This window comes from Heterodontus francisci, chromosome 3 (genome assembly GCF_036365525.1).
Source record: "Heterodontus francisci isolate sHetFra1 chromosome 3, sHetFra1.hap1, whole genome shotgun sequence".
Lineage (NCBI taxonomy): Eukaryota > Metazoa > Chordata > Chondrichthyes > Heterodontiformes > Heterodontidae > Heterodontus > Heterodontus francisci.
This window is the reverse complement of record NC_090373.1, coordinates 82982743-83010127: the sequence shown is the minus strand read 5'-3', so window position 1 is coordinate 83010127 and position 27385 is coordinate 82982743. Positions and strand designations below refer to the sequence as shown.

Genomic DNA, 27385 nt, shown 5'->3' with positions numbered 1-27385 from the left:
TGGTGGGAGGGTCATCAATTTAGAATGGTCACAGAGTGAGGAGAGAGGTTCGTAGAAAGGTCTTTTACTCAGAAGTTTATTATAGTATGGAATACCTAACCACAAGATGTAGTTGATCTACAGACCTTTGCACCTTTTAAGGGAAAATTGGCCAAATATTTGAAGCAGAGCGAAGTATAAGGCTCTGAGGAGCATGTGGAATATGGGCTTAGTTTTGGATTGCTCTATGAAAGAGCCAGCCTGGACACAGTTGGCTGAATGGCCTCCTCCTCTGCTATAAACTTCTATGGTTCTGTCACACTTTGTTGTTCAGCTGTGATCTGTTGGATTTACAATCTTTTTTTTAAAAAAGGTTTACGGAAACTGAGAGCCAGTTATTTCCTGCTATTTTTCTCATCTAAAGTCATGCTGACATTCCTCAAGGAGACTAATCAAGAAGCTGTCAATCCAGAAAAACTTGCAACAGCATTCATTGACTTCAGGATATCCACATTTAGATCACTTCCCTGCAGCGAACATCTGAGCAGTGGCCTTAAAGAGACAGGCTGTTTAACAGCCAAATATAACCACTGTACCCCAGACTGCAGAGCATACAAGAGTAATACCAAAATAGAGCTGCTAATAGCTGATGGATTTGGAGAGTGGGTAACCACTGCTGACTCTCAATATATTCTAATTTTTACATCAGTCTGCAAAGATAAAACCACTCGTGTCATTCATTGCATAAAATTATCAGCTTCAGTCTGATTTTTGAATCTTGCTATCGATTGTTATATAATATTTATCCTACAACTGTAAGATCAAATCAGATTTTCAGTAAAGAAGCCAAGCATTCAATATTGCTTTTCAATGTCTGGAGGGGAGATATTCATGTCTGGCTCAATCTTGCTGTCATGGTAGATGGATAAAATGTCGAAGTGTAGCTAAAAGTATGTTTAACATTAAAATCGTTGCACAAAATTTGATCCTGGTTACTGAAAATACATGAGAAAAAGATTGAAAGTTGGTCATGGTAAATTCTGGCATTTTCAGTTCAATTATTTTTATTGAGTTTGATGAATATTAATTTAAAAGTTAATCTCTAGTTGACATTATTTTATTGACCCTGATTTAATATGAGCATTTTGAAAGTAAGCTGTCTCAGAACAGGGGAATAGCACTTATCAGATAAAAAGTCATTCGGTAGTAAAGAACTTGAGTATTGCTGAAAACAGAGACATTTTGTCGAAGCTTTCATCTTGCCCTCATCAGGACAATTTGCATGAATACCAATATAAGGGAAAGCAACAAATTTATACTCTACGGGAAGAGAGTGGTCCACTTGCCAACCAATCGACACTTTCTTCTTGTACAGTATAAATTTGTTGCTTTCCCTTATATTGGTATTCTTGCAAGTTGTCCTGATGAGTGCAAGATGAAAAACTTTGACAAAATTTCTCTGTTTCCAGCAACGCTAATCAGATCGTTATTTCCAAGAGCCAGAAAGAGCGTGATGGGCCAAATAACCGCCTTCTGTGATTCAGTGTGTTTTAATGTTGTGTTGCAGCTTTCTCGTTAAATCTTTCCTAACAAAGATATGTTCAGAAAAGAATTCCATAAACTGACATACATTAAATGAAGGTGACAGAATTGACTTTTGTTGAGTACATTGTTTCAGGAATTAGAACAAGTTATAAACTATATTCCCAAAACATTTCTATTTTGAAAACTGACTGAGAAAAGAGTGTACTTGATTTGGAATCCAGAATCACTAGAAGAATTTGGCTAAAAAACATTGCTCTGTTCATTTTGTTAGTGCATCTGTTCCAAACAGATTGGGAAGAATTTTGAGAAGCTAATATTCAGCATGACCAGGATCTGAAGAATGTCACCTGTACTGAGAGTACTCCACTAGGCAGCCACAGAAATTATTGATGATACCATTATTAAGTTAGCAACATAACACCCATTATCCAGATGGATTCTGACTCGCCTATTACTTACATGCCAGAAAAAATATGTAATATATGAGACTCTAAGAGGAGTATTTGTTTTCCATTAATTGTGTGAAGGGAAGCTAGCTGTATTTCCTTAAAATAATTTGGCATCCTGCTTGTTATTGCCAACTGCAGGATTTTAGGTTCTCACCTCCAGAGCTGTTAACTGTTGGAAATTGTAGCCGTGATTTAGTCCTGATTCTCGCCACCTGTGCTCACAGAACAGAATTGAAAGTGATCACAAGCTTCAGTTCAGCTGTCTTCACATCCCGACTATACAAAGATGCATGGTGCAAAAACGGGGGAGTGAGGAAAGTGTTAAGATCGATGCAATAATTGATGAGTAACTTCTCATCATTGCTGTCATTCATGTTAATATTTGTGTGTTTGGAAGTGTTGTGCATCCCGAAAATGACTGGGGACAGTGGCTTAGTGCAGATAAGAAGTGACTTTTTTGAAACATTGTTTATACTTTTAAGTTTGGACTTTTAAGTTAATTTTAAACGCCGCCAAATGAAGTGCCATGCCCATGTGATAGTCTAGCTTCCCTCTGTTAATGGAATGGCCAACATCTGTCCATGATTACAAGTCTGAACATATCTCCCTAAAATCACCAAACTCATGATGTGACTATCTGTAAGCAGAAAATAATTTTGATTCTATTTGCTTCTGGTGCTAAAAGGAGATCTGATGGTTAATTCATTATTTTATCTTCTAAAATATAAAATGTTTCTACTTTAGGTAAACTGAGTTTTGAAAGATTGCTTCAGTCAATATTTCAAATAATAGAGGGCGAACATGGGGAAAATTAGGAATTGGATTTTATAGCTGAAAAGAAAATGTTATTTGACAGTTATTAGTGTATGAAAATAACATATGTTATCCGGGTGTTTCTATTTTGAATTTATTTGTACAAACCCTAATGTGAATGTCCCAATTTAGGTTTAAATGCATCTTGATTATTTCCTTATTCCTTAAAAACAATGGCTGCAATTTTACACCACCCCAGCGAGCCGGATTGTGGCGTGGTGGTGGCGTAAAATTGAGTGGGAGGCCTTCCCGACCCACTCCCGCCTCTGCCCCAGCCCCACTTTACGTGGGCTGGTGGGGGGGAGAGGGGAGCTAGAAACGGGCTGCCCACCCCAGGCCAGTCAAGGCCCTTAAGTGGCCATGGGGATTTTATCTGTGGCAAGCGGGTGTCTGGGAGATGTGAAAGGACGCCCAGGGAAAGCTGGAGGCCTCTCAGCGCCCTGGGGATGGGTTCTCCCCCGCACGACCACCCTTGCCTCGCCAGGGCATGACCGATCACCCCGGCGAGGCAACCCTAACTTAGCTGTAGTCCTGGCTCCATGTCCTCGCCCGATGATTGGCTGGCAACTCAGTGAAGCGGGACTTCCTCCCTCAAGCGGGTGGAAGTCCTGCCTCGGAACAGTTAAAGCCCGGAGACCTGTAAAATGTGGGACTGATCCCCAGGCCGAGCGGAAGCAGGTTTGCCACCGACTTTTACATTGGTGGCCAGCTCCCGTCCGCCCGACGTAAAACCTAGCCCTGTGTGTATGTTCAGGTGTCCAGTGGTTCAACACACTGAAGTTTTACTGTGCTACAGCATGGGGTGGTACAATGGATAGCTTGAAAAGAAGAATGCGCTTCCCTACAGGGCATATGAGAAACTCCGAAGACTATTCAGCTTGTTCCAATCTCACAACTGTAGAGATTGGAACACGTTTGCTTGTTTTTCTGTCCTCATTTTGAAATGGGGTCCCTGGCATGGAAAGATTTAAGAGTGGAAAGCAGGATTTTTTTCTTTCAAATTTTTCTCATGCATGACTTAATTTCTTGCCCTTGTTATAAGGATGTGCCCACCCAAAGAAACAAAATGCTGTATGCACGCTGGAATTTTCATGTCCGGGGGAAAGCAGGAAGAACACAGTACAAGCTGCATCAGTTGCACCTGACATAACATAAGAAATAGGATCAGGAGTAGGCCATTTGACCTGTTACGCCATTCAATAAGATCATGGCTATTTGATTGTGGCTTTAACTTCATTTTCCTGCTTGCTGCCCATAACCCTTTACTCCCTTGTAAATCAAAAATCTGTCTAGCTCAGCCTTGAACATATTCAATGACCCAGCCTCCACTGCTCTCCGGGGAAGAGAATTCCAAAGATTAACGACCAGCTGAGAGAAGAGAATTCCTCCTCATCCCTTACTTTGAAATTGTGACCCCTCATTCCAGATTCCCCCACAAGGGGAAATGTCCACTCAGTATCTACTCTGTCTAGCCCCCTCAGAATCTTAGATGTTTCAATAAGATCACCTCTCATTCTTCTAAACTCCAATGAATACAGGCCAACCTGCTCAACCTTTCCTCATAAGGCAACCTCTTCATCCCAGTAGTCAACCTAGTGAACCTTCTCTGAACTGCCTCCAATGCAAGTATATTCCTCCTTAAATAAGGAGACTAAAACTGCATACAGTACTCTAGTTGTGGTCTCACTAATGCCCTATACAATTTTAACCTGACTTCCCTACATTTATACTCCATCCTCCTTGCAGTAAAGGCCAACATTCCATTTGCCTTCCTAATCACTTGCTGTACCTGCATGCTAACTTTTTGTGATTCATGTACAAGGACACCCAGATCTCTCGGTACCACAGCATTCTGCTGTCTCTCTCCATTTAAATAATGTTCTACTTTTTGATTCTTGCCACCAAAGTGGGCAATCTCACATTGTCCCATATGATACTCCATCTGCCAATTTTTTGCCTACTCACTTATCTATATCCATTTGCAGATCCTTTGTGTTCACCTTACAATTTGCTTTCCCACCTGTCTTTGTATCGTTGGAACATTTGGCTGCAATACACTCGCTCCCTTCATCCAAGTCATTAATTTAGATCATAGATAGTTGTGGCTCCAGCACAGATCCCTGTGGCACCCCACTAGTTACAGTTTACCAAGCTGAAAATGCCCCATTGATCCCGACTCTCTGTTACCTGTTAATACCTCTAGCTATGTTAATAGCTCACCCCCAACACCATGAGCTCTTACCTTGTGTCGTAATCTTTTATGTGGCACCTTATCGAATGCCTTTTGGAAATGCAAATACACTACATCTACTGGTTCCCCTTTATCCACCCTGCTTGTTGCATCCTCAAAGAGCTGTAATAAATTTGTCAAAGACGATTTCCCTTTCATAAACTGTGTTGCCTTCGCCTAATTATATAACGATTTTCTAAATGTTCTGCTATGACTTCCTTAATAATGGACTGTAGCATTTTCCCAAGGACAGATGTTCGGCTAACCGGCCTATAGTTTCCTGCTTTCTGTTTCCTTTTTTCTTGAATACAGGTGTTAAATTTTCTGTTTTCCAATCTGCTGGGACCTTTGCAGAAACTAGGGAATTTGGGAAGATTACAACCAATGCATCTGCTATCTCTGCAGCCACTTTTAAGACCCTCGGATGCAGGCCATCATGCCCAGGGGACTTGTCAGCCTTTAGTCCCATTGGCTTTCTTAAAACAATCACAAGAGAAGAAGTACTAAGTTCCTCCCTCCCTTTTGCCTCTTGATCTCCTACTATTCTTGGGATATTTTTGTGTCATCTTCCACCGACACAAAATACCTATTCAAAGTTTCTGCTATTTCCTTGTTTTCCATTATTAATTCCCCAGTCTCCTCCTCTAAGGGACCATCGTTTACTTATATATATTTATATATGTATTTTTATATCTTTATCTCTACTCATGTGGAGAACAATATTTCACAGCATTTACCAAAAATTGGAGACTGACCAGAAGAGAGAGCCAAGTGTTATGGTGGTGGGGTTAAATTATTTGTTTCAGCAATAACGGTGAAGTCACCTTTTCTCCAGACGAGAATCTAAGTTGGCAGATAATTGAATGTCCCAGGATTTTAGCTTGAAACTGTCATATTCCCAAACCATTAACATGAAGACAAGTAAAATACAAATGATAATAGCAATGTTTTATTCACCAGGAAAAGTAGATGAATGGGTGGACTGTCCAGTCAAGTGAGATTTTGTGCAAAGCTTTGTGCTGCAAAAATTCTGAGGGTAAGTAAAAGTTCTACTGCAACTAATATTAAAATGTAGGAAGGATGTTGATAGAAAGACTTGCTTTTAAATATTTAAAAAAAACACTGTTGACTACAGGGGAGGACTCTAAATGATGGAGCTCTGCGCCAAGCAGCATTACTCCATAGAGTCAAAGAGTCGTACAGCATAGAAACAGGCCCTTCGGCCCACTGTGTCCATGCTGTCCATAATGCCTATCTATACTAATCCCATCTGCCTGCATTAATTCCATATCCCTCTATGCCTTGCTCATTCAAGTACCTGTCCAGATGCCTCTTAAATGTCGCTGCTGTTCCCGTCTCCACCACCTCCTCAGGCAGTTCATTCCAGACAGCCACTATCCTTTATGTGAAAAACTTACCCCTTTGATCCCCTTTAAACCTCCTCCCTTTCACCTTAAATCTATGCCCTCTAGTTTTAGTCACCCCTACCATGGGAAACAGACTCTGGCTATCTACCCTATATATGCCTCTCATAATTATATATCCCTCTATCATGTCCCCTCTCAGCCTCCTTCGCTCCAGGGAAATCTGACCCAGCCTATCCAATCTCTCTTTATAACTCAAGCCCTTCAAACAAGGCAACATCCTTGTGAATATTATCTGCACCCTCTCTAGCTTAATCACATCTTTCCTGTAGTGCGGCGACCAGAACTGCACACAGTACTCCAAATGCGGCCTAACCAACGTTATGTACAACTGTAACATGACGTCCCAACTCTTGTACTCAGTGCCTCGGCCAGTGACGCAAGCATGCCATACGCTTTCATCACCACCCTGTCGACCTGTGTTGCCACTTTCAGGGAACTATGTACTTACACCCTAAGGTCTCTCTGCTCAACAACACTCCCCGGGGTCCTGCCATTCACTGTCTATGTCCTGCCCTGGTTTAACTTCCCAAAATGCATCACTTCACACTTGTCTGCATTAAATTCCATTTGCCACTCCCTTGCCCACTTTCCCAGTCGATCTATATCCTGCTGTAACCTTAGACAACCTTCCTCACTGTCCACTATACCACCAATTTTGGTGTCATCTGCAAACTTACTAATCATGCCCCTGACATTCACATCCAAGTTATTAGTATATATGACAAACAACAGAGGGCCCAACACTGATCCCTGCGGCACACCACTGTTCACCGGCCTCCAATCTGAAAAACAACCCTCCACTACCACCCTCTGCCTCCTATCACCAAGCCAATTTTGTATCCAATTTGCTAGCTCACCCTGGATCCCATGTGTTCGAACCTTCTGGACCAGCCTACCATGCGGGACCTTGTCAAAGGCCTTGCTAAAGTCTATGTAGACAACATCCATCGCCCTGCCCTTGTCAATTCTCTTGGTCACCTCCTCGAAAAACACAATCAAATTCGTGAGATATGATTTCCCACGCACAAAGCCATGCTGACTATCCCTAATCAGACCATGCCTTTCCAGATGCATATAAATCCTGTCTCTCAGAATCCCTTCCAATAACTTTCCCACCACTGTTGTAAGGCTCACCGGCCTGTAGTTCCCTGGCTTATCCCTGCTGCCCTTCTTAAATAAAGGCACAACATTAGCTATCCTCCAGTCTTCCGGTACCTCACCCGTGGCTAATGATGATACAAAAATCTCTGCCAGGGCTCCAGCAATCTCCTCCCTAGCTTCCCATAGCATCCTAGGATACACCTGGTCAGGCCCTAGTCTGTGTTATTGCAACCAAATGTTTAAGATGAAGTGAATTGATTACCATTTATAATATGATTGTCTTGGAAAAAGCTGAAGAAAGAATGGTGGTTCACATACCCCAGTAAGAACCTGTTGGTAAATTAAAATAAAAGCAAAATACTGCAGATGCTGGAAACCTGAAATAAAAACAAGAAATGCTGGAAATACTCAGCAGGTCTGGCAGCATCTGTGGGGAGAGAAGCAGAGTTAACGAGCTGAATTTTACGCCACCTTAGCGGGTTGGATGGTGGCGTGGAGGCAGCGTAAAATTGAGCCGGAGGCTCCAGGAGGCCTACCCACCCCGCTCCCGCCTCCGGTCGACTTCATGGCGGTCAGGCAGGAGGTGAAAAGGCCCGCCCACCTGAGGCCAATCAAGGCCCTTAAGTGGTCACTTAAGGGCCTGCGCCCGCCTCCATGGGTATTTTACCCGTGACAGGTGGGCATGCTGGGGACGTGAAAGGCCGCCCAGCGATAGCTACTGGCCTTTCCGTGCCCTGGCGGTGGGGGGGGATGGCAGTCAGGCACAGGGTGCCCGACTGAGGGCCACGCCCGCCTCACAACCCTCCCCCGGGACCTAAGTGGCCCCCCCCACCCCGAAAAGAATGACCACTCCAGCCTCACCAGGGAAGGACCGATCTGCCAGGTGAGGCATGCCCAACTTACTTTGTCTCCTGGCTCCATCTGGTCGACTGGGCTGCAGTCCCAGCAGGGGCCACCACTCCCAGTGGTGCTGCTGGGACTAAGAACTGCCGGCCCGCTGATTGGCGGGTGGAAGTCCTGCCTCGGGATAGTTAAAGCCTGGGGACGTGTAAAATGCTGGACGGATCCCCGGGCTAGGTGGAAGCGGGTTCACCACCGACTTTTACGTTGGTGGTGAATTCCTGACCGCCTAAGGTAAAATCCAGCCCAACATTTCAGGTCAGTGACCCTTCATCAGTACTGGCAAATGTTGGAAATGTAATAGGTTTTAAGCAAATAAAGCAGGGGTGGGGCAAGAGATAACAAAAGGCAAGGTGTCAATAGGACAGAGGGTCACAGAGAATAACTAACCAGAAGGTCTTGGAGCAATGGCAAATTGTATGTTAATGGTGTGCTGAAAGACAAAGCATTAGTGCAGAGAGGGTGTTAATTAACAGAAAAATGAACAGCCCTGGCCAAAAGCACAAACGTGAAAAAAAAGCAGTGGGTCGGCACATGGTAAAAAAATGAAGGATGAAACAAACTAAAACAAAATAAACAAATAAAAATTTTTTAAAAACTGAAAATTAAAAGGAGGGCCCGTCATGCTCTGAAATGATTGAACTCAATGTTCAGTCCGGCAGGCTGTAGCGTGCCTAATTGGTAAATGAGATGCTGTTCCTTGAGATTGCGTTGATGTTCACTGGAACACTGCAGCAAGCCCAGGACAGAGATGTGGGCATGAGAGCAAGGGGATGTGTTGAAATGGCCAGCAACCGGAAGCTCGGAGTCATGTTTTCAGACTGAGTGGAGGTGTTTCACAAAGCGGTCACCCAATCTGCGTTTGGTCTCCCCAGTGTAGAGGAGACCACATGGTGAGCAGCGAATACAGTATACTAAATTGAAAGAAGTACAAGTAAGTCGCTGCTTCTCCTGAAAGGAGTGTTTGGGGCCTTGGATAGTGAGGAGAGAGGAGGTAAAGGAGCAGGTATTACACCTCCTGCCATTGCATGGGAAAGGGACAAGGTGTTGGGGGTAATGCAGGAGTGGACCAGGGTGTCGCGGAGGGAAAGATCCCTTCAGAATGCTGATGGGAGGGAGGGGAAGATGCGTTTAGTAGTGGCATAACGCTGGACGTGGCGGAAATTGCAGAGGATGATCCTTTGGAAGTGGAGGCTGGTAGGGTGGAAAGTGAGGACATGGGGAGCCCTGTTGTGGTTCTGGAGGAAGGGGAAGGGGTGTGAGGGCAGAGGTGTGGGAAATGGGTGGGCATGGTCGAGGGTCTGTTGGTAGTTATCAGTGAAATAAAACTGATGCCATTGATCTCCAGACAAATAAAACTGTTTATATTGTGCAGATGCTTCAGTACTTTGGAAACTGCCCTGTATACATACAAACCAACAACATAAAAATTACTTTCTTTTTATGTACTCAGGACCAAAAAAAAAGGCCGGTGTTGGCAATGCTTGTTTAGCATTGTCAGTGCTGTGTCAATGTTGGTGTGGAGTATCACCATGAGATTCTTTCCCTCATGCAGTTAGAAGGATTAGGAACTCATTTATATTGCAGTACTGTAACATTGCAATGTAAATGCAGTGTATATGCATTCTGAGTTAGTTGCAGGCAGTTGTACGGTATTCGAACCTTATATTCTGCTAGTTGATTTTGTTTCTGAAAAGCTAATCAGCACTGTCCTATATGACTACATTGCTGGACGAACTACATGCAAATGAAACTGATTATTGCACTTGTTTTAAGTATTTCCATCTATCCATTTATCAAGTAAGTAATTGGTTGTGTTGGTGACTGGTAGTCTTGTGATAGAGGGAGTGCAGCGAAGGTTTACCAGACTGATTCCTGGGATGGCGGGACTGACGTATGAGGAGAGATTGAGTCGGTTAGGATTATATTCGCTGGAGTTCAGAAGAGTGAGGGGGGGATCTGAGAGAAACCTATAAAATTCTAACAGGACTTGACAGGGTAGATGCAGGAAGGATGCAGGTTGTGGAGTCCAGAACCAGGGGTCATAGTCTAAGGATATGGGGTAAACCTTTCAGGATTGAGATGAGGAGAGATTTCTTCACCCAGAGAGTGGTGAACCTGTGGAATTCGCTACCACAGAAAGCATTTGAGGCCAAAACATTGTACGTTTTCAAGAAGGAGTTAGATATAGCTCTTGGGTCTAAAGGGATCAAAGGGTATGGGACGAAAGCGGGAACAGGCTACTGAGTTGGATGATCAGCCATGATCGTAATGAATGACGGAGCAGGCTCGAAGGGCTGAATGTCCTCCTCCTGCTCCTATTTTCGATGTTTCAACCTAAAGTTTCCATTTGAAAGTAGTTACAATATCTCAGAGCAAAAGCTCATTTTAACAGTTGAAAGGATGTTCATTGAATGTTACATACTTCCCTACTTCAGAGTCACTGTACTCAGTAATTGCAAATTATTTTGAGATGCTTTGTTATTTCTTAACCAATTGCATTATTGCAACGTTTTTGAATGTTTTTATTCGTTTTAATTGTAATTTAATTTTAAAATCATAAGGCCTTTGATTAAGAAATTGTTTTCTATGACTGTAAAAGGGGAAATTGTTGACGAGGTAATAGTTTTTGTGATGTCTGTTTTGGCATACTGTTTACAATCTACATGTCAAGCATTTTGCCTTGAAAACATGTTTAATATGCTTTTGCTGTGATAATGTTAGTATACAGTTTCCTGCAATGATATTTTTGGACACTCTTGGGGCAGTGGCAGAGTACATATCTGATCCCTGCTAGGTTTAGTGTCTGAAAAGCGTTAGGCTCAATGCCATAAGCTTTTGTCCAAATGCAACTTAAAAAAAAAAACCTGAGGGTCTTTCTGTGTGATCAGCTCACTTGACAAAGCAACAAATGATAGCAGAAGAGCACAATGTTTTATGAGTAGTTACTGACTGCTCAGAATGTGCCAGGAGTGAATTGAGCCTAATATATTAGCAACAAGGGTGAATTTAAGACTTTCATTTTGGTGTAAGTGGATAATATATGCTTAGCCTTCATGAAATGCAATTAAAATAGTTTCTGTAGATAGATTGTTTTAGTAATTTTTACAGGACTGTTTTATATTTATATTCACAGGATAGCAGAGTGCAATTCACAAGGTATTGAAGCCAGAGTTGTTCAGAAGATTGTATTCTTTCAGTCTTGTGGCTAGCATAACTTTGTATGAAATCATTGGCACATTCTGTGTAGTAGTTTGAGTGGTTAAAGGTATCTAAAATCACTTTCTCATACTTAAATGTGACAGCTATGGTTGTGATGGGGAATGTTTAAAAATAATTGAAAAAAGGTGTTGAATAGCAATGGTTCAGGTGGTGTTTTGTAGCAAGAGGGTAATACAAATCACAGGGAGTATAATGCATAATAATATGGCAAGTGGTATAACCTTGTGGGGGAAGAATGTTTTGATGCAAATTATTCCATTCCATCTGCTCTTTGCATAAGAGAGGGGCTGCTTTATAAATTTCATTGCAGTGCCCCTGTTCTAATCACAATTTGATGATCTCCAAAATATCACATTTGCAAAATTTTTGTACCATTTATTTTCATTTAAAATAATACCATGCATGCTTTCTATTCTGAAAGTAACACTTCCACAGATAAGCAGAAAATATACAGAATGTCAATCTTTGAGTTGAAGTACTGGCTCAACTACAGCCTAATATATTGCATTTGTTGATAAGGTTGGTGCCTTATTTTGTCATTTTTTTTTTCTCCCTTACCACCTTCATTCTCCTTATAAGGGCTAATCTTGAAAGCTGACAACCTTACCTTTTCTTTGCTCAGATTGTGCATTGCAAGGCCATGTCCTTGATATGTTAGATTAAATTAGCGAAAGGAAATGCCATGAGCAAGTCCATTCAGTTTGAGGGAGAGAAGAGTTGGTCCAAGACTAGTATTTTAAACTTAAATAAGGGCAATTATGAGGACATGAAAGCAGGGCTAGCTAAAGTGAGCTACAAATTAGGTTAAGGGATAGATCAATAGAGATATAGTGGCAGACATTTAAGGGAATATTTCAGAATACACAGAATAGATACATTCCAACGAGAAAGAAAAATCCCAAGGAGAGGAGCTACTATTCTGGGGTTAACTAAAAAAGTTAAAGATAATATCTAACTTAAAGAAAAAGCATATATTTGTGCAAAGATGGATGGCAAGTCAGACAGTTGGACAGAATATAAAGAACAGCAAAGAATGATTAAAAGATTGATGAGGGGAAAAATTAGAGTGCGAGAGAAATTTAGCATGAAATATAAAAAACAGATAGTAAGAATTTCTATAGATATTTAAAGAAAAGAGTTAAAGTGAGCTCTAGTCCAATAGAAAGTGAGTCTGGGGAATTAATAATGGATAATAAGGAGATAGCAGATGAATTGAACAGATATTTTGCATCGGTCATCACTATAGTGGATACAAGTAACATCCCAGAAATAGCAGTAAATCAGGAAATGGAAGGGAGGGAGGAACTCAAGTAAATTACAATCACCAGGGAAGTGGTACCGAACAAATTACCCTGGAAGGGTAATGTATCCCAAAAATTTGAGCAATAGGTGAAGCTAGCTGTTTCACGCTGCTACTTATGCAGTAGCAACACATGTGGTGTTCTCCACTAACAGGATGCTGCCGTCAAGCCAAAAAGACGTACTGCCTATCACAAATAAATAATGTGATATATGAATTTCATTGCAAGTGTAATGCTAGGTATATAGGCTGTATGTCCCAAAGACTGGCAGATCGTATCAAACAACATGTCCCTTGCACTGTTTGCAACGCACAGGATACAGACTGTACCCAACCAGCTAGTGCTTGCAAATCTCAAAACACTGTGTCCAACATTAGATGTGATTCCACGATTGGACAAAATTTGCTAAATAATCCTCAGTGTGCTAAGAATTATGCTGACAACCAATTTAAGATTGTCAGTAGGGCTTGCAGTGTGGCACATTTGCGCATACTGGAAGCTACATATGTTAATACACAGGGCCCTGTTTTTTGCAGACAGAAAGAACATGTACGCACATTGTGCCTGTTTCAGCTAAACAAAATAAGTGACAGCCATTCGCTGGTTCATTCCTCAGAGCAATGCCTGGACCAGTCAGTCAAGCTGCCTGGTTTAAATTTCAAACAAAGCTTGGCAGTTAACTGTCAGTCACCATAAATTGATGCATTCTCCATGGTAACACCTCTACCAATCAGAGTCCACTTGCCAATCAATCAGCACTCTCTTCTCATTTGGTATAAATTTGTTGCTTCCCTTACATTGGTTATTCTTGCAAGTTGTGGAGAGGACATAAAAGGGCTACAAAGGGATAGGTTAAGTGAGTGGACAAAGATCTGGCAAATGGAGTATCATGTAGGAAAATGTGAAATTGTTCATTTTGGCAGGAAGAATAAAAAAGCATATTATCTAAATGGTGAGAAATTGCAAAGCTCTAAGATGCAGAGGGATCTGGATGTCCTGGTGCATGAATCACAAAAGATTAGTATGCAGGTTCAGCAAGTAATTAGGAAAGCTAATAGAATGTTATTGCTTATTGCGAGGGGAATTGAATACAAAAGTAGGGAGGTTATGCTTCAGCTATACAGGGCATTGGTGAGACCACATCTGGAGTACTGTGTGGTCTCATTGAAGGAAGGATGTAAATCTGTTGGAAGCAGTTCAAAGAAGGTTTACCAGACTAATACCTGAAATTGGTGGGTTGTTTTATGAGGAAAGGTTGGACAGAATTAGAATTAGAATATTACAGCGCAGTACAGGCCCTTCGGCCCTCGATGTTGCGCCGATCATCTGACCTACACTATTCCATTTACATCCATATGTCTATCCAATGACCACTTAAATGCCCTTAAAGTTGGCGAGTCTACTACTGTTGCAGGCAGGGCGTTCCACGCCCCTACTACTCTCTGCGTAAAGAAACTACCTCTGACATCTGTCCTATATCTTTCACCCCTCAACTTAAAGCTATGTCCCCTCGTGTTTGCCATCCTCATCCGAGGAAAAAGACTCTCACTATCCACCCTATCTAACCCTCTGATTATCTTGTATGTCTCTATTAAGTCACCTCTCCTCCTCCTTCTCTCTAACGAAAACAACCCCAAGTCCCTCAGCCTTTCCTCGTAAGACCTTCCTTCCATACCAGGCAACATCCTAGTAAATCTCCTCTGCACCCTTTCCAAAGCTTCGACATCCTTCCTATAATGCGGTGACCAGAACTGCACGCAATACTACAGGTGCGGCCTCACCAGAGTTTTGTACAGCTGCATCATGACCCCGTGGCTCTGAAACTCGATCCCCCTACTAATAAAGGCTAACACACCATATGCCTTCTTAACAGCCCTATTAACCTGGGTAGCAACTTTCAGGGATTTATGTACCTGGATACCAAGATCTCTCTGCTCATCTACACTACCAAGAATCTTCCCATTAGCCCAGTACTCTGCATTGCTGTTACTCCTTCCAAAGTGAATCACCTCACACTTCTCCGCATTAAACTCCATTTGCCATCTCTCAGCCCAGCTCTGCAGCCTATCTATGTCCCTCTGTACCCTACAACACCCTTCGACACTATCCACAACTCCACCGACCTTCGTGTCATCCGCAAATTTACTAACCCACCCTTCTACACCCTCATCCAGGTCGTTTATAAAAATGACAAACAGCAGTGGCCCCAAAACAGAACCTTGCGGTACACCACTAGTAACTAAACTCCAGGATGAACATTTGCCATCAACCACCACCCTCTGTCTTCTTTCAGCTAGCCAATTTCTGATCCAAAGCTCTAAATCACCTTCAACCCCATACTTGCGTATTTTCTGCAATAGCCTACCGTGGGGAACCTTATCAAACGCCTTACTGAAATCCATATACACCACATCCACGGCTTTACCCTCATCCACCTGTTTGGTCACCTTCTCGAAAAACTCAATAAGGTTTGTGAGGCACGACCTACCTTTCACAAAACCGTGCTGACTATCGCAAATGAACTTATTCTTTTCAAGATGATTATAAATCCTGTCTCTTATAACCTTTTCCAACATTTTACCCACAACCGAAGTAAGGCTCACAGGTCTATAATTACCAGGGCTGTCTCTACTCCCCTTCTTGAACAAGGGGACAACATTTGCTATCCTCCAGTCCTCCGGCACTACTCCTGTCGACAATGACGACTTGAAGATCAACAACAACGGCTCTGCAATCTCCTCCCTGGCTTCCCAGAGAATCCTAGGATAAATCCCATCTGGCCCAGGGGACTTATCTATTTTCACTCTTTCCAAAATTGCTAACACCTCCTCCTTGTGAATCTCAATCCCATCTAGCCTAGTAGCCTGAATCTCAGTATTCTCCTCGGCAACATTTTCTTTCTCTACTGTAAATACTGACGAAAAATATTCATTTAACGCTTCCCCTATCTCCTCTGATTCTGCACACAACTTCCCACTACTATCCTTGATTGGCCCTGTTCTAACTCTTATCATTCGTTTATTCCTGATATACGTATAGAAAGCCTTAGGGTTTTCTTTGATCCTATCCGCCAATGACTTCTCGTGTCCTCTCCTTGCTCTTCTTAGCCCTCCCTTTAGATCCTTCCTGGCTAGCTTGTAACTCTCAAGCGCCCTAACTGAACCTAGCCCTAACAGGCTAGGCTTGTATCCGCTGGAGTTTAGGAGAGCAAGAGGTGACTTGATTGAAGTATATAAGATCCTGAGGAGTCTTGACAGGTGAATGTGGAAAGGATGTTTCCCCTTGTTGGAGAATCTAGAACTAGGGGTCACCTATTTTTAAAATAAGGGGTCGCCTGCTTAAGACTGAGATGAGGAGAAATTTTTTCTGAGGGCCATGAGTCTTTGGAACTCTCTTCCTCAAAAGGCAGTGGAAGCAGAGTCTTTAAATATTTTTAAGGCAGAGGTAGATAGATTCTTGATCAGCAAGATGGTGGAAGGTTATTGGGGGTAGGCGGGAATGTGGAGTTGAGGTTACAATCAGATCAACCATGATCTTGTTGAATGGAGGAGCAAGCTCGAGGGGCTGAGTGGCCTACTGCTGTAACTAATTTGTATGTTCGTCTCGCCGATGGACCCACGTGTTTTCTGTCTTGTGTTTTTCTGCAAACTGGATGCATTTAACAGAGTTCAGAATCTGGGAGAGATGACCTATTTCCGTTTATGTCTAATTTAAGTAGAGAGATTGCAGGCTGCTACATATATTCAGGAATAGGTTTTAAAGGAAAATACATCAGTGTATCTACTATATTTTCTGTATTACTCGTATATATTATACTACAGACAAGTAACATTCGCGGCACACAAGTGCCAGGCAATGACCATCTCAAACAAGAGAGAATCTAACCATCTCCCCTTGATGTTCAATGACATTGCCATCGTTGAATCCCTCAATATCAACATCCTGGGGGTTACCATTGACCAGAAATTGAACTGGACCAGCCAAATAAATACCATGGCTACAAAAGCAGGTAAGAGGCTAGGAATCCTGCTGTGAGTAACTAAACTCCTGACTCTCCAAAGCCTGTCCACTATCTACAAGGCACACATCAGGAGTGTGATGGAACACTTCCTTGGATGGGTGCAGCTCCAATAACACTCAAGAACACTATCCAGGACAAAGCAACCCTCTTGATTGGCACCCCAATTGCCACTTTCAACATTCACTCCTTTCACTATCAACGCACAGTGGCAGCAATGTGTACCATATACAAGATGCACTGTAGTAACTCACCAAGCCTCCTTTGACAGCACCTTCCAAACTTGCGACCTCTATCACCTAGAAGGGCAAGAGCAGCAGGTGCATGGGAACACCACCACCTGCAAGTTCCCCTCCAAACCCCACACCATCCTGAATTGGAACTATATAGACATTCCTTCATTGTCGCTGGGTCAAAATCCTGGAATTCCCTTCCTAACAATACTGTGGGTGTACCTACACCCCAAGGACCATAGCAGTTCAAGAAGGCAGCTCATCACCACCTTCTCGAGGGCAATTACGGATGGGCAATAAATGCTGGCCCAGCCAGCAATGCCCACATCCCATGAACGATTAAAAAAAATAAATAAAAATTTGCACCCAGGTCAGTCCCAAACAAATGTTTTTTTTTTGGTTTATTAATGTGTTCTTTTTACTGTTAATTATTTCTATATCTTCAGACTACTCTGCTGCTGACAGAGCAAGCAGTTTGCTGCCTGATCTATGCTACCGTTCCATGTTGATCACATAGTAAGATGCTGCACAGGTAAGCCAGCTCATCTGAGAGCATGTTCCTCCTGTGCAAATAACCCTGGTTTCAGACCAGTATGCTTATTCCTGGCATGGCTCAGGGTGAGAAGTAAATGGAGTGGGTATTCAAACCTCTAGCCTTTCTGCTGTATGATGCTGCATATTCAAACTCCAATATCAGTGCCTTCTTTCGGCGAGACTAACGGTACGTGGGTCGGATCTACAGGCAAATAAATAATAGAAACATCTCTCTATTGAATCCTTTTGAGAGGAATTTGGTCCAGGGCTGGTAGCATTGTTCATTTACTGCAAATGAAATGAAGTAGTCTTGTCAGAGTTCCCTGTGCTCAACCTTACTGAAAACATGCACTTGTTTATGACAAATGTTGACATTACCATTGTATATTAAAACTGTGAAGAGTATGCCTTTGGAGAAAGAGAAGGATTTTTATGTGATAGTTGACCAACCATTCGAAAGTGTGGCTGTTAGATTCAGCGTGAAGAATGAGTATGGGTAGCTCCCAGTCTTAGAAATGAATTTGTTAGTCCATGGCTGATCTGCAACACAACTCCATCTATCCACCTTTTGATCCATATCACTGTGATACCCTTACCTAATAAAAAAGAATCCGTCAGTCTTAGTCTTGAAAATTAAATTTGATCCAGTATTCATCGACTTTTGTGGGGGCCAAAATTCCACATCTCTAATTTTAAGATTACACCCCTGGTTCTAGATTCCCCATCAGAGAAAATACTTCTTGATCTACTCTGTTGAATCCTTTTATTGTTTTAAACACCTCAGTTAGATCACTCCTCAACTTTTTAAACTCGGGAATACAATGCAAGTTTATACAACCTATCCTCATGATTTAACCCTTAAAGCTCTGGTATCATTCTGGTGCAGCTGTACTGTACTTCATCCAAGGCCAACATATCCAAGGCTCAGTACAAATGAAGCATCATTTCCCTTTGTGCTCCAACCCTGTTTAGGTAAAGACCAACATTCTATTAGCCTTGCTGATTGTGTCCTGTACCTGTGCATTAGCTTTTAATGCTTTATATACATGGACACTCCCTAACTCCTGGTCTCTAATGATTAAGAAAATATTCTCAAATAAAAACAAAGTGCTGGAAATACACAGCAAGTCTGACTGTATCTACGGAGAGAGAATCAGAGTTAACGTTTCAGAACAGTTCTGATGAAAGCTCATCAACCTGTAAAGTTAACTCTCTCTCCACAGATGCTGCCAGACTCTAGTATTTCCAGCATTTTTCACTTATTTCCAATTTTCAGCATCCGCAGTATTTTGCTTTTGTAAGAAAATATTTCGGTTTGTCTTTGTCAGATCTAAAGTGGATAACCTTGCACCTTCCCACACTGAACTCACTTTGCCACATTTTTTCCCACTCCCTTAAATCTGACTGTTGCTTTGCAGCTTCCTTCCATTTGCACAATTTGTTGTGCCTTCTAATTTAGTGTCAGCTGCAGACTTCAATGTCCAATATGATACCTTTATCCAAATCATATATTGTGAAAAACTGAGGCCAGTACAGATCCCTAGCGAGCACCACTTGTTACATTCTGCCAATCAAAGTCCACTTTATCCTTGATCTGTCTTCTGCCTCCCAACCAATTACCAACCCATGTCAAAAGCAGAGTTCATCATTCTTTAAGAGTCATAGAGTTATACAGCACAGAAACAGGCCCTTCGGCCCATTGTGTCTGTTCCGGCCATCAAGCACCTATCTATTCCAATCCCATTTTCCAGCACTTGGCCTGTAGCCTTGTATGCTAGAGCATTTCGAGTGCTCATCTAAATACTACTTAAATGTTGTGAGGGTTCCTGCATCTACCACCCCTTCAGTCAGTGTGTTCCAGTTTCCAACCACCCCCTGGGTGAAAATTTTTTTCTTCAAATCCCCTCTAAACCTCCTGCCCCTTACCTTAAATCTATGGTTATTGACACCTCAGCTAAGGGAAAAAGTTTCTTCCTATCTAACCTATCTTGCCCATCATAATTTTGTATACCTCAATCATGTCCCCTCTCATCCTTCGCTGTTCTAAGGAAAACAGCCTTAGCCTTTTCAGTCTCTCTTTATAGCCGAAATGCTCCAGCCCAGGTAACATCCTGTTGAATCTCCTCTGCACCCTTTCCAGTACAATCACATCCTTCCTATAGTGTGATGACCAGAACTGTACACAGTACTCCAGCTGTGGCCTAACTAGCATTTTATACAGCTCCATCATAACCTCCCTGCTCTTGTATTCTATGCCTCAGCTAATAAAGGCAAGTATCCCATATACCTTCCTAACCACCTTACCTACTTGTGCTGCTGCCTTCAGTGCTCTGTAGACAAGTAGACCAAGGTCCCTCTGACCCTCTGTACTTGCGAGGGTCCTACCATCCATTGTATATTCCCTTGCCTTGTTAGTCCTCCTAAAATGCATCACCCCACACTTCTCAGAATTAAATTCCATTTGCCACTACTCTGCCCATCTTACCAGCCCATCTATATCGACCTGTAATCTAAGGCTTTCCTCCTCACTATTAAAAGGAAATTGGATAGTTGCTTGAAAAAGAGGAATGTTAAAGGGTTATAGGGAGAGTGCAAAAGAGTGGAATCAATGGCTGATGTGAAGAATAACTGAGATGAGCTGAATAGTCTTTCTTTGCTGTAATATTCTATGATTCTATAATATGAAATTTGGAGTAATTCATCGAGTTCTGGTCATCCGAGTTAAATTAAATTATAGGGTAACGGAATTATAGAGAAAAGGCAACATTTGTTGGTAATAATGATTGAATTAAAGTTATACTTGAGAGTGAAAAAGAACTAGTATTTAATTAGCATCATATATATCATATGTTTCAGCCCTTCACACAATGAATTATTTTTGGACTGTAGTAACTTTTAATGCTCATATTATTCTGGATTTTCTTGAAGGGTGTAATTCATATTTGTAAGATCAGAAGAGTTCCTTTTGTGGAGCCAGGGAAGTAGGCTATTAGATTACAGACTGGAGGACTAGGAATAAAAGGTTTGCAAAATTCCAAATTTATGGGATAAATCGCTGAATGAGGTATTGAATGTAGATGTTGTTTCATCATTCAGGGTAAGGCAATAAGATGAAGGGGGGAGTTTTGTTTTACTTGTTAGCTATGGTCCTCACACATAGTGTTTTTTCCTGAGAACGATGAAAGGTCATGGTCCACTCTACAGGGCACTAGCAAGATTGAAAAGTGTAAGAGAGAAGATCAGATAAATCAAGAGGAGATGTGTGAGTATGCTGGGTTTGTAGCTTGTGGGAAGTTAAGAAGTTCCACACTTTTTATGTCCTGGGAAACAATGACTTGAAGCAGGAGGTAGAACATTGGATTTTGTTTTCAATGCAGTGATGATGTCGGGAAGAAGAGAGCTTAATTTAAATTCCAGTGCTAAGAAAAAGACAAGTTTTTTTGAAACCAGATGATTTGTTGACCCACTGAAAATAAATCCAAGCACAATCCAACTTTGATACCTTATCTGATGTAATCTCTAAAGCTTCTGTAATTCTCTGACATTCAGCTGTTCCCATAAAAGTTAATCCTTTGAAGTCGGTTACGAGCTTGGCTATGTGCACCAAGATGTTGCACAGAAATGTAGTATTGTCGTGTAAATTTTTGCACACTCAAGTTGTTCGCCTTCTTAACATGTGCCTAAGTTTGAGAACTGCACTAGATTTTGTTCTTTGTCTTCAGTTTGGATTCATTAAACACTGATTCAGATTTTTGTTTACATTGGCATGGAATGCAATTAATTCTGAAGTACGAACTACAAAAATTAGGCATTTTAATATTAGTATTATTCCCAATAATCCTTGTATTTAGGTGATTATACATATATAGCACTGTTTGGGACATCCCAGAGTGCTTCACAACCAATTAAGTTCTTTGGAAGTGTAGTCACTGTTGTAATATTTTAGTCTATTCCATTAATGATCCTAAATTCTGTCATGTAAATTTAGATTTTTTTTTTACAAACATTCTCAATTAATTTAGATTTTAAAGTAGGCTCTGAATATGTGAGGCTTTATCTTCCATTGGCCTACTGCCAAATTGGAAGCATAGCTTGTAGATTTTTGCCAGGACACACAACTTTATGGCTGCATTTTCAGGATCCCTGGTTAATAACCTTCACCTCAGCACAAATTGAAGATAAAAGCAAGTGTTTTTTCTGTTACAATGCATAGCACAGGGTAGGTATCAATGCCTGCAGTATTTTGTAATAAATGAAATATATTATTTCATTAAAATGGACACTGTACACTCTACTGTTTGATCTAAAGCCAGTATGCAGTGTGATATGGACATGAGGATTTTTGAACTATAATACAGAGCTCTTGGAAGAAACTAAAAATTTCTGAGTGATGCTGAGTTTTTCCAGCAGTGTTCTTTCACAGTGCCTCAGTAGGAGTGCAACAATTGCTTGTAGCCCCTTTGGACTCGCCCACTGGCATTGAATTGCCTTAAACCTTGGAGAAGCATGACTGTTGTATTTGCAACCAGATAACAATGGATGAGAAAAACCACTTGGCTGATTTTTAATATGTCGATCCAGCAATACCCTACGATCCACCCAGACCTGCCCCCACACCCCAACAATGCAGAATGCAGTTATCTCTCAAATGATTGTAGGGTGTTTTACTTGTACTACTCCATGTAGGAGTCTATTCCTTGCTTTGATCACCTTTTTCTGTGCAGAAGAGTTTCCTGAAATCAGCCCTATATTTGCCTTTTACTAATTTGAACCTGTCCCCATGTTCTATTCACAATTTACTTTTAATTGGTATTCTGTATATACTTTTTCCATTCTATCTTGTACATCTGTAAAAGAATATCTCTCATACTCTATGGAAGATGAGAAGCCCAAGTTTCTCCATTCTTGCCTCATAACTCTGACCACTAACACTAAGAATTAACCTCTTCTCTGCACCACCTCCAGTGCTTGAACATCTGTCTGTCTTGTGTCTCAGCACAAGATGTAGTACTCAAGTTGTGGTCTGACTGGAGCACTGCACATTTTGATCACGATGATCTTTGACTTAATATTAAACTGCTTTAGTTGTGTAGTTCTACATCCTTTTGACTTTTGTTGCTGCACTGCATTAATTGTGCTTGGTTAATATTTGGTGTCCTTCAGCTACATCTATAGCGATTTCAACACCATTCTTTAGAGTTTTATAATTTCTCTTCCTATGTGCAATATTTTGCAATTGTCTGCATTAGCCATCATCCACTGATCTGCCCACACAATTTGTCCAAATTAGTTTGTAAGTTCTGAGCTGCTTTCTATTCTTCCTGTTTGGAAACTTCAGTAAATTTCATCACTTTGCATTGGATTTCTGTGTCTAGGTCAATTTATGTAAACAAGAAACAGCAATTGTCCAAACACTTATTCCTGGGATACATTACTTTTCTCCCCACTCCTATCCCACTCTACCATTATTCTCTAAGGAGTACTGGTTATTTTCTACCCATCAGCCGATTTTTTTTTATCCATTCAAGGTTTCTCTCCATTCTTCACAGATTGGAGTTCAACTAATGACCTTTCCAGTGGAACTTTGTCAAATGCCTTTTGGAAGTCTTAAATGGAGAGTTTTTAAATCTGGTACCAGCCGTTTGCTGGGGGAAAGTAAAATTTGCAGCCAAGTTTCAATTTGTTTATACTTCATTCCATACTGTACAGACATTGCCATTTCCGATATGAATATATCCCTAAGTTCGAAGAGCATGTCTCGAAGCTTCACTTGGTTTTTATCCTGGAAGTCTTCCTAACTTCCTGGTACAGAAAAAATACTTTCTTGCAATGTTGTTCAGGAGTTTCTTTAAAAAAAAAATGTTTTCTGGCGAGCACCAAACCCTTTAAAATGCCAAGTTTTGGCGTCAGCAGCAAGCAGATATCGGCTACTGGAATCCCAACCTGTGTTCCTGAGTGTCTCAATTTCAGAGCTTGAAAATCAGATGGGATTTCAGAGTGGCTGGAAGAAGGGGAGTCACAAGCAGATCAGTCTGGATTTATCTAATGACACTCCCTGCTTGACTTTGGTGTAACTTCTATTTAAACTATTGCATTTAGTTCAGAAAGCTGTTGACCCACTAAAAATGTGTGAATCCACTGTCAAAGTTTATATTTAAACAAACCAATCTGAAATGGAAAGAACTTAAATAAAGCAGAAAATTGTTTGTTTATGTTTACTTCAAATAGAGTTTGGCTTCCGAAGTCGATGCCAGTTTTATTTTTGGGACTGTGGAAATTCTTTCTGTCATGTGACTGTTACAAGTTGCAAAATTGTCACCTTTTTTGCCGAGTGTCACTTGAGTCTGAGGACAACAGACAAAGATAAACTCTAGCTGTGGCTCAGTTGGTCACACACGTGCCCCTGAGTCACAAGGTTCTGGGTTTAAGTCCCAATCGAAGGACTTCAGTACAAAAATCAAGGCTGACTGTCCAGTGCGCTACTGAAGGAGTGCTGCACTATTGGAGGTGCTGTCTTTTGGATGAGACATTAAACCGCGGGCCCATCTGCCTACTCAGGTGGATGTAAAAGATCCCAGGCACTATTTTGAAGAAGAGCAGGGGAGTTATCCCTCGTGTCCTGGCCAATATTTATCCCTCAATCAACATTCAAAAAAACAGATTATCTGGTCATGATCACACAGCTTTATGTGGGAATTTGATGTGTACAAATTGGCTGCCCTGGCTCCTACATTACAGCAGTGACTACACTTCAAAAGTACTTCATTGGCTGTAAAGTGCTTTGAGACATCTGGTGGTTGTGAAAAGTGCTATATAAATGCAAGTTTTTTTTACTCCATATCAATGCTTCACTCACTACTTTGCAAAATTCTTTTTTTCACTTTGTTTTCCTAATTGTTTCCTCTATAAACTAGTCACTGCTGCAATGGGAACTTCAAGTTCACTTTCATGTTCTTTGAATGCTTCCAGTGCATGTGCTGGGTTCAAACTTCCTGGACTGGACGCTGCTGCAACTGATAGGAAATTGTCCAGACAGCACATAAGCATGGATCCATTGAGCTGTGTATGTGGATAAGCGAGCTGTGCTTGTCAAGCTTGAACCCCGAGTAAGGCAAAGTAGTGAGAAATTAGTGACTGAAAATAAAGGAGGTATTCGAATGGGTGACAAACGCTTGGTTAAAGAGACAGTTTTAAAAAGACAGAGGGAGATTGAAAGTCAGAGAGGTTTAAGGAGGGAATTCTAAAGCACGGGGCCCAGGCAGATGAAGGCATTTTTGCCAATGATGGGGAGAAGGGAGAGAGAGAGCGACACAAGAGACAGGAGTCAGAGGAATGGAGCGTTCAGGGATTGGAGTGTGGGGTGTGGTTATTGTGGAGAGGATGATAATTGTAAACTGGAGCTAATGTAGATCTACAAGGACTAGACTAATAGGTGTGATATACCATATGGGCTCCAGAGCTTTGGATGAGCTGTAGCTTACAGAACATGGAACATGGAAGGTGGGAGGTTTGCCAGGAAAGCAGTGGAAAAGTTGAATCTGGATGAAGGCATGGATGAGGATTTCAGCAACAGATGAAGCGACAGACAGAGGTCGAGGCGGGCAATGATAGGAAGGTGAAAATGGGTGGTGTTTTTATTGGAGAGGACATGGACTTGGAAGCTCAGCTCAGGGTCAAATGGGACATTTAATGTAAGACAATGGCTGGAGAGGGCAATAGAATCAGACGCTAGTGTATGGAGTTGGTGGGGTGGGAGGGAAGGGGTGGTCAAAAACAATGGCTCGTGTTTTCTCAGTGGTGAACTAAACACTATGAAATACATTTTCTTCTTTAGTAGCCTGGTGTAGAACTTTTCATGTTGCGAGCACCAAAGAGGAAAATCTACCCCTGTATCTTGTAAACTATTAAGGCATATATATTACACGTTACTATGGTAATTACTGGATCATCCAGTTAATTGTGACCATATGTACGAGCAGAACAGTTTAAATTGTGATTTATTTTCTCTCTTGTAGAATTATTTTGTGACATTCTGGCGACATTCCTTGACTGGAAATGTAGATTGTTGTCCAATTGGAGCCACAGAGATGTGCAGTGTAGGTCTGTGCTGTCAGGAGTTGAAGGAGGCAGTATCAGAGTGGTAAATTTATAGCAGAAGGGCATTGAATATCAAGAATCTTTTGTACATGTTAGCAGTAGTGTGATTATGGAATATAGCAAAAAGCTTCAGTGTGAGGCAGTTGAGAGTGTATAACAGCTGTGCAGTGTTGTGGGATGACTGGAATTGCACCACTCTTGTGCAATGGCTTTTTCCAACCCTGGAGAGGGAGAAAGTATGGCTCAATGTGTTATTACATGAAACATGTTTCAGATTCCACTGGAGAGTGAGAGCATTAATTTGTCCTTCTGACAATCTGTCCACAGTGATAGTTGGAATTGAAAATTCTGTTATATTTCTTTGAGACTGTATCTGTCAATCTATATTGCTGAATGTTACATCAACATGCAGCGGTTAGCGGTTTCTGATCTCATTGTCTATGTCTTCAGACTCAATTTAAAGGAGCAAGCTTCAGAGCCATTCACAGCATTGACCTCTTCTGGAACCCGGTAGTCACAAACTGCTTCACCAAAGTGGGCAGTTAAAGTCTTGAAGGGGAAGTGGATTAGAGGATAGCGGGGAGGGGAAAGCAAAGAACAGGGTCAAAGGCTGGAGGAAGGCGAAATGGAATAGCGTTACAGGCTGCAATAGAGTTAGAGGGTGTGGGGGAAGAGTGGGAATCGATGGCTGTGAAGAGTCAAGGAGGGTGACACCAGTGGGCTGGGCCTGAGCAAGCAGCCACATCACTGCAGTGACACCAGCACTGTAAACCTCGCCAGAGTTGGGGAGGATGGGACACAGTGGATCGGAGGAAAGGGTGGTGGAGGGGGAAAGAATGTGGCATTATGGGGAGGGAAGAGAACAGAAGAGAGGTGGACAGGAAGAATGTGAGGGGGAAGATGCGGGCAGGGAAGGAACATAAGAACATGGGGAATGGAGCAAGAGGAAAAAAAACAGGAAGGAGGAAAGGGACATGAAGTGGAGAATGGGGCATGAAAATGACAGGAAGAGAAGCAGAGGGAGGAGCATGTGGGACAGAGAGAAGCAGAGCAAGTGGGATGCTATGGAAGTTGGAGGGGGGGTGGTTAGTTCTTCCAGATAAGAACTACTAAAAAAAAAAAGTTTTTGTACTATCCATCAAATTGCAGGTGAAAAGAACATATACCAGGAACGTCCTTGGGAGTTCTCCTGATCAGTTGCCGTAACGTTGGAAGGTTGGTGCAAACCCCGGATAGGCGGGATTACTGCTAAAGCTATGGCAGCCAATCAGGAAAACCAGCTAGAAAATTCATTGGTGATCTCAGGATTTTTAGAGCTTCAATATTTATTACAAATATATCTTTAATTATGTTACTACTCAACGTGGCCTCAATCATTTTGACTGTACCCTGAACAGCTAGAAATGGCAACACAGTTCCCTAAAGTTGGAATAGCTCGTGTATTTATCATACAGTTGTAAACTTTAACAGTACGTGATTTTGAGCGTATGCCAGTTTAACAGATTCAATGGCAGGGAACTGGATAATTGACTACTA

General features: G+C 41.7%; 1 protein-coding gene across 12 annotated transcripts in view; it reads left to right on the top strand.

Moving 5' to 3' along the window:
- The window catches only part of LOC137357516 (dystrobrevin beta), a 580754-nt gene that overhangs the window by 116902 nt on the left and 436467 nt on the right, over positions 1-27385 (top strand). For 4 of the 12 annotated variants that reach the window (XM_068023927.1, XM_068023900.1, XM_068023908.1 and 1 more), the window contains 2 exons: positions 5977-6052; positions 17665-17750. The exons of 7 other annotated variants lie outside the window; for them this stretch is intronic. In XM_068023927.1, the coding sequence (XP_067880028.1) occupies positions 17740-17750 (11 nt within the window). In that variant the 5' untranslated portion in view covers positions 5977-6052; positions 17665-17739. The remainder of the gene's footprint in view (positions 1-5976; positions 6053-17664; positions 17751-27385) is intronic. One more of the 12 variants, XM_068023944.1, reaches the window with a different exon arrangement.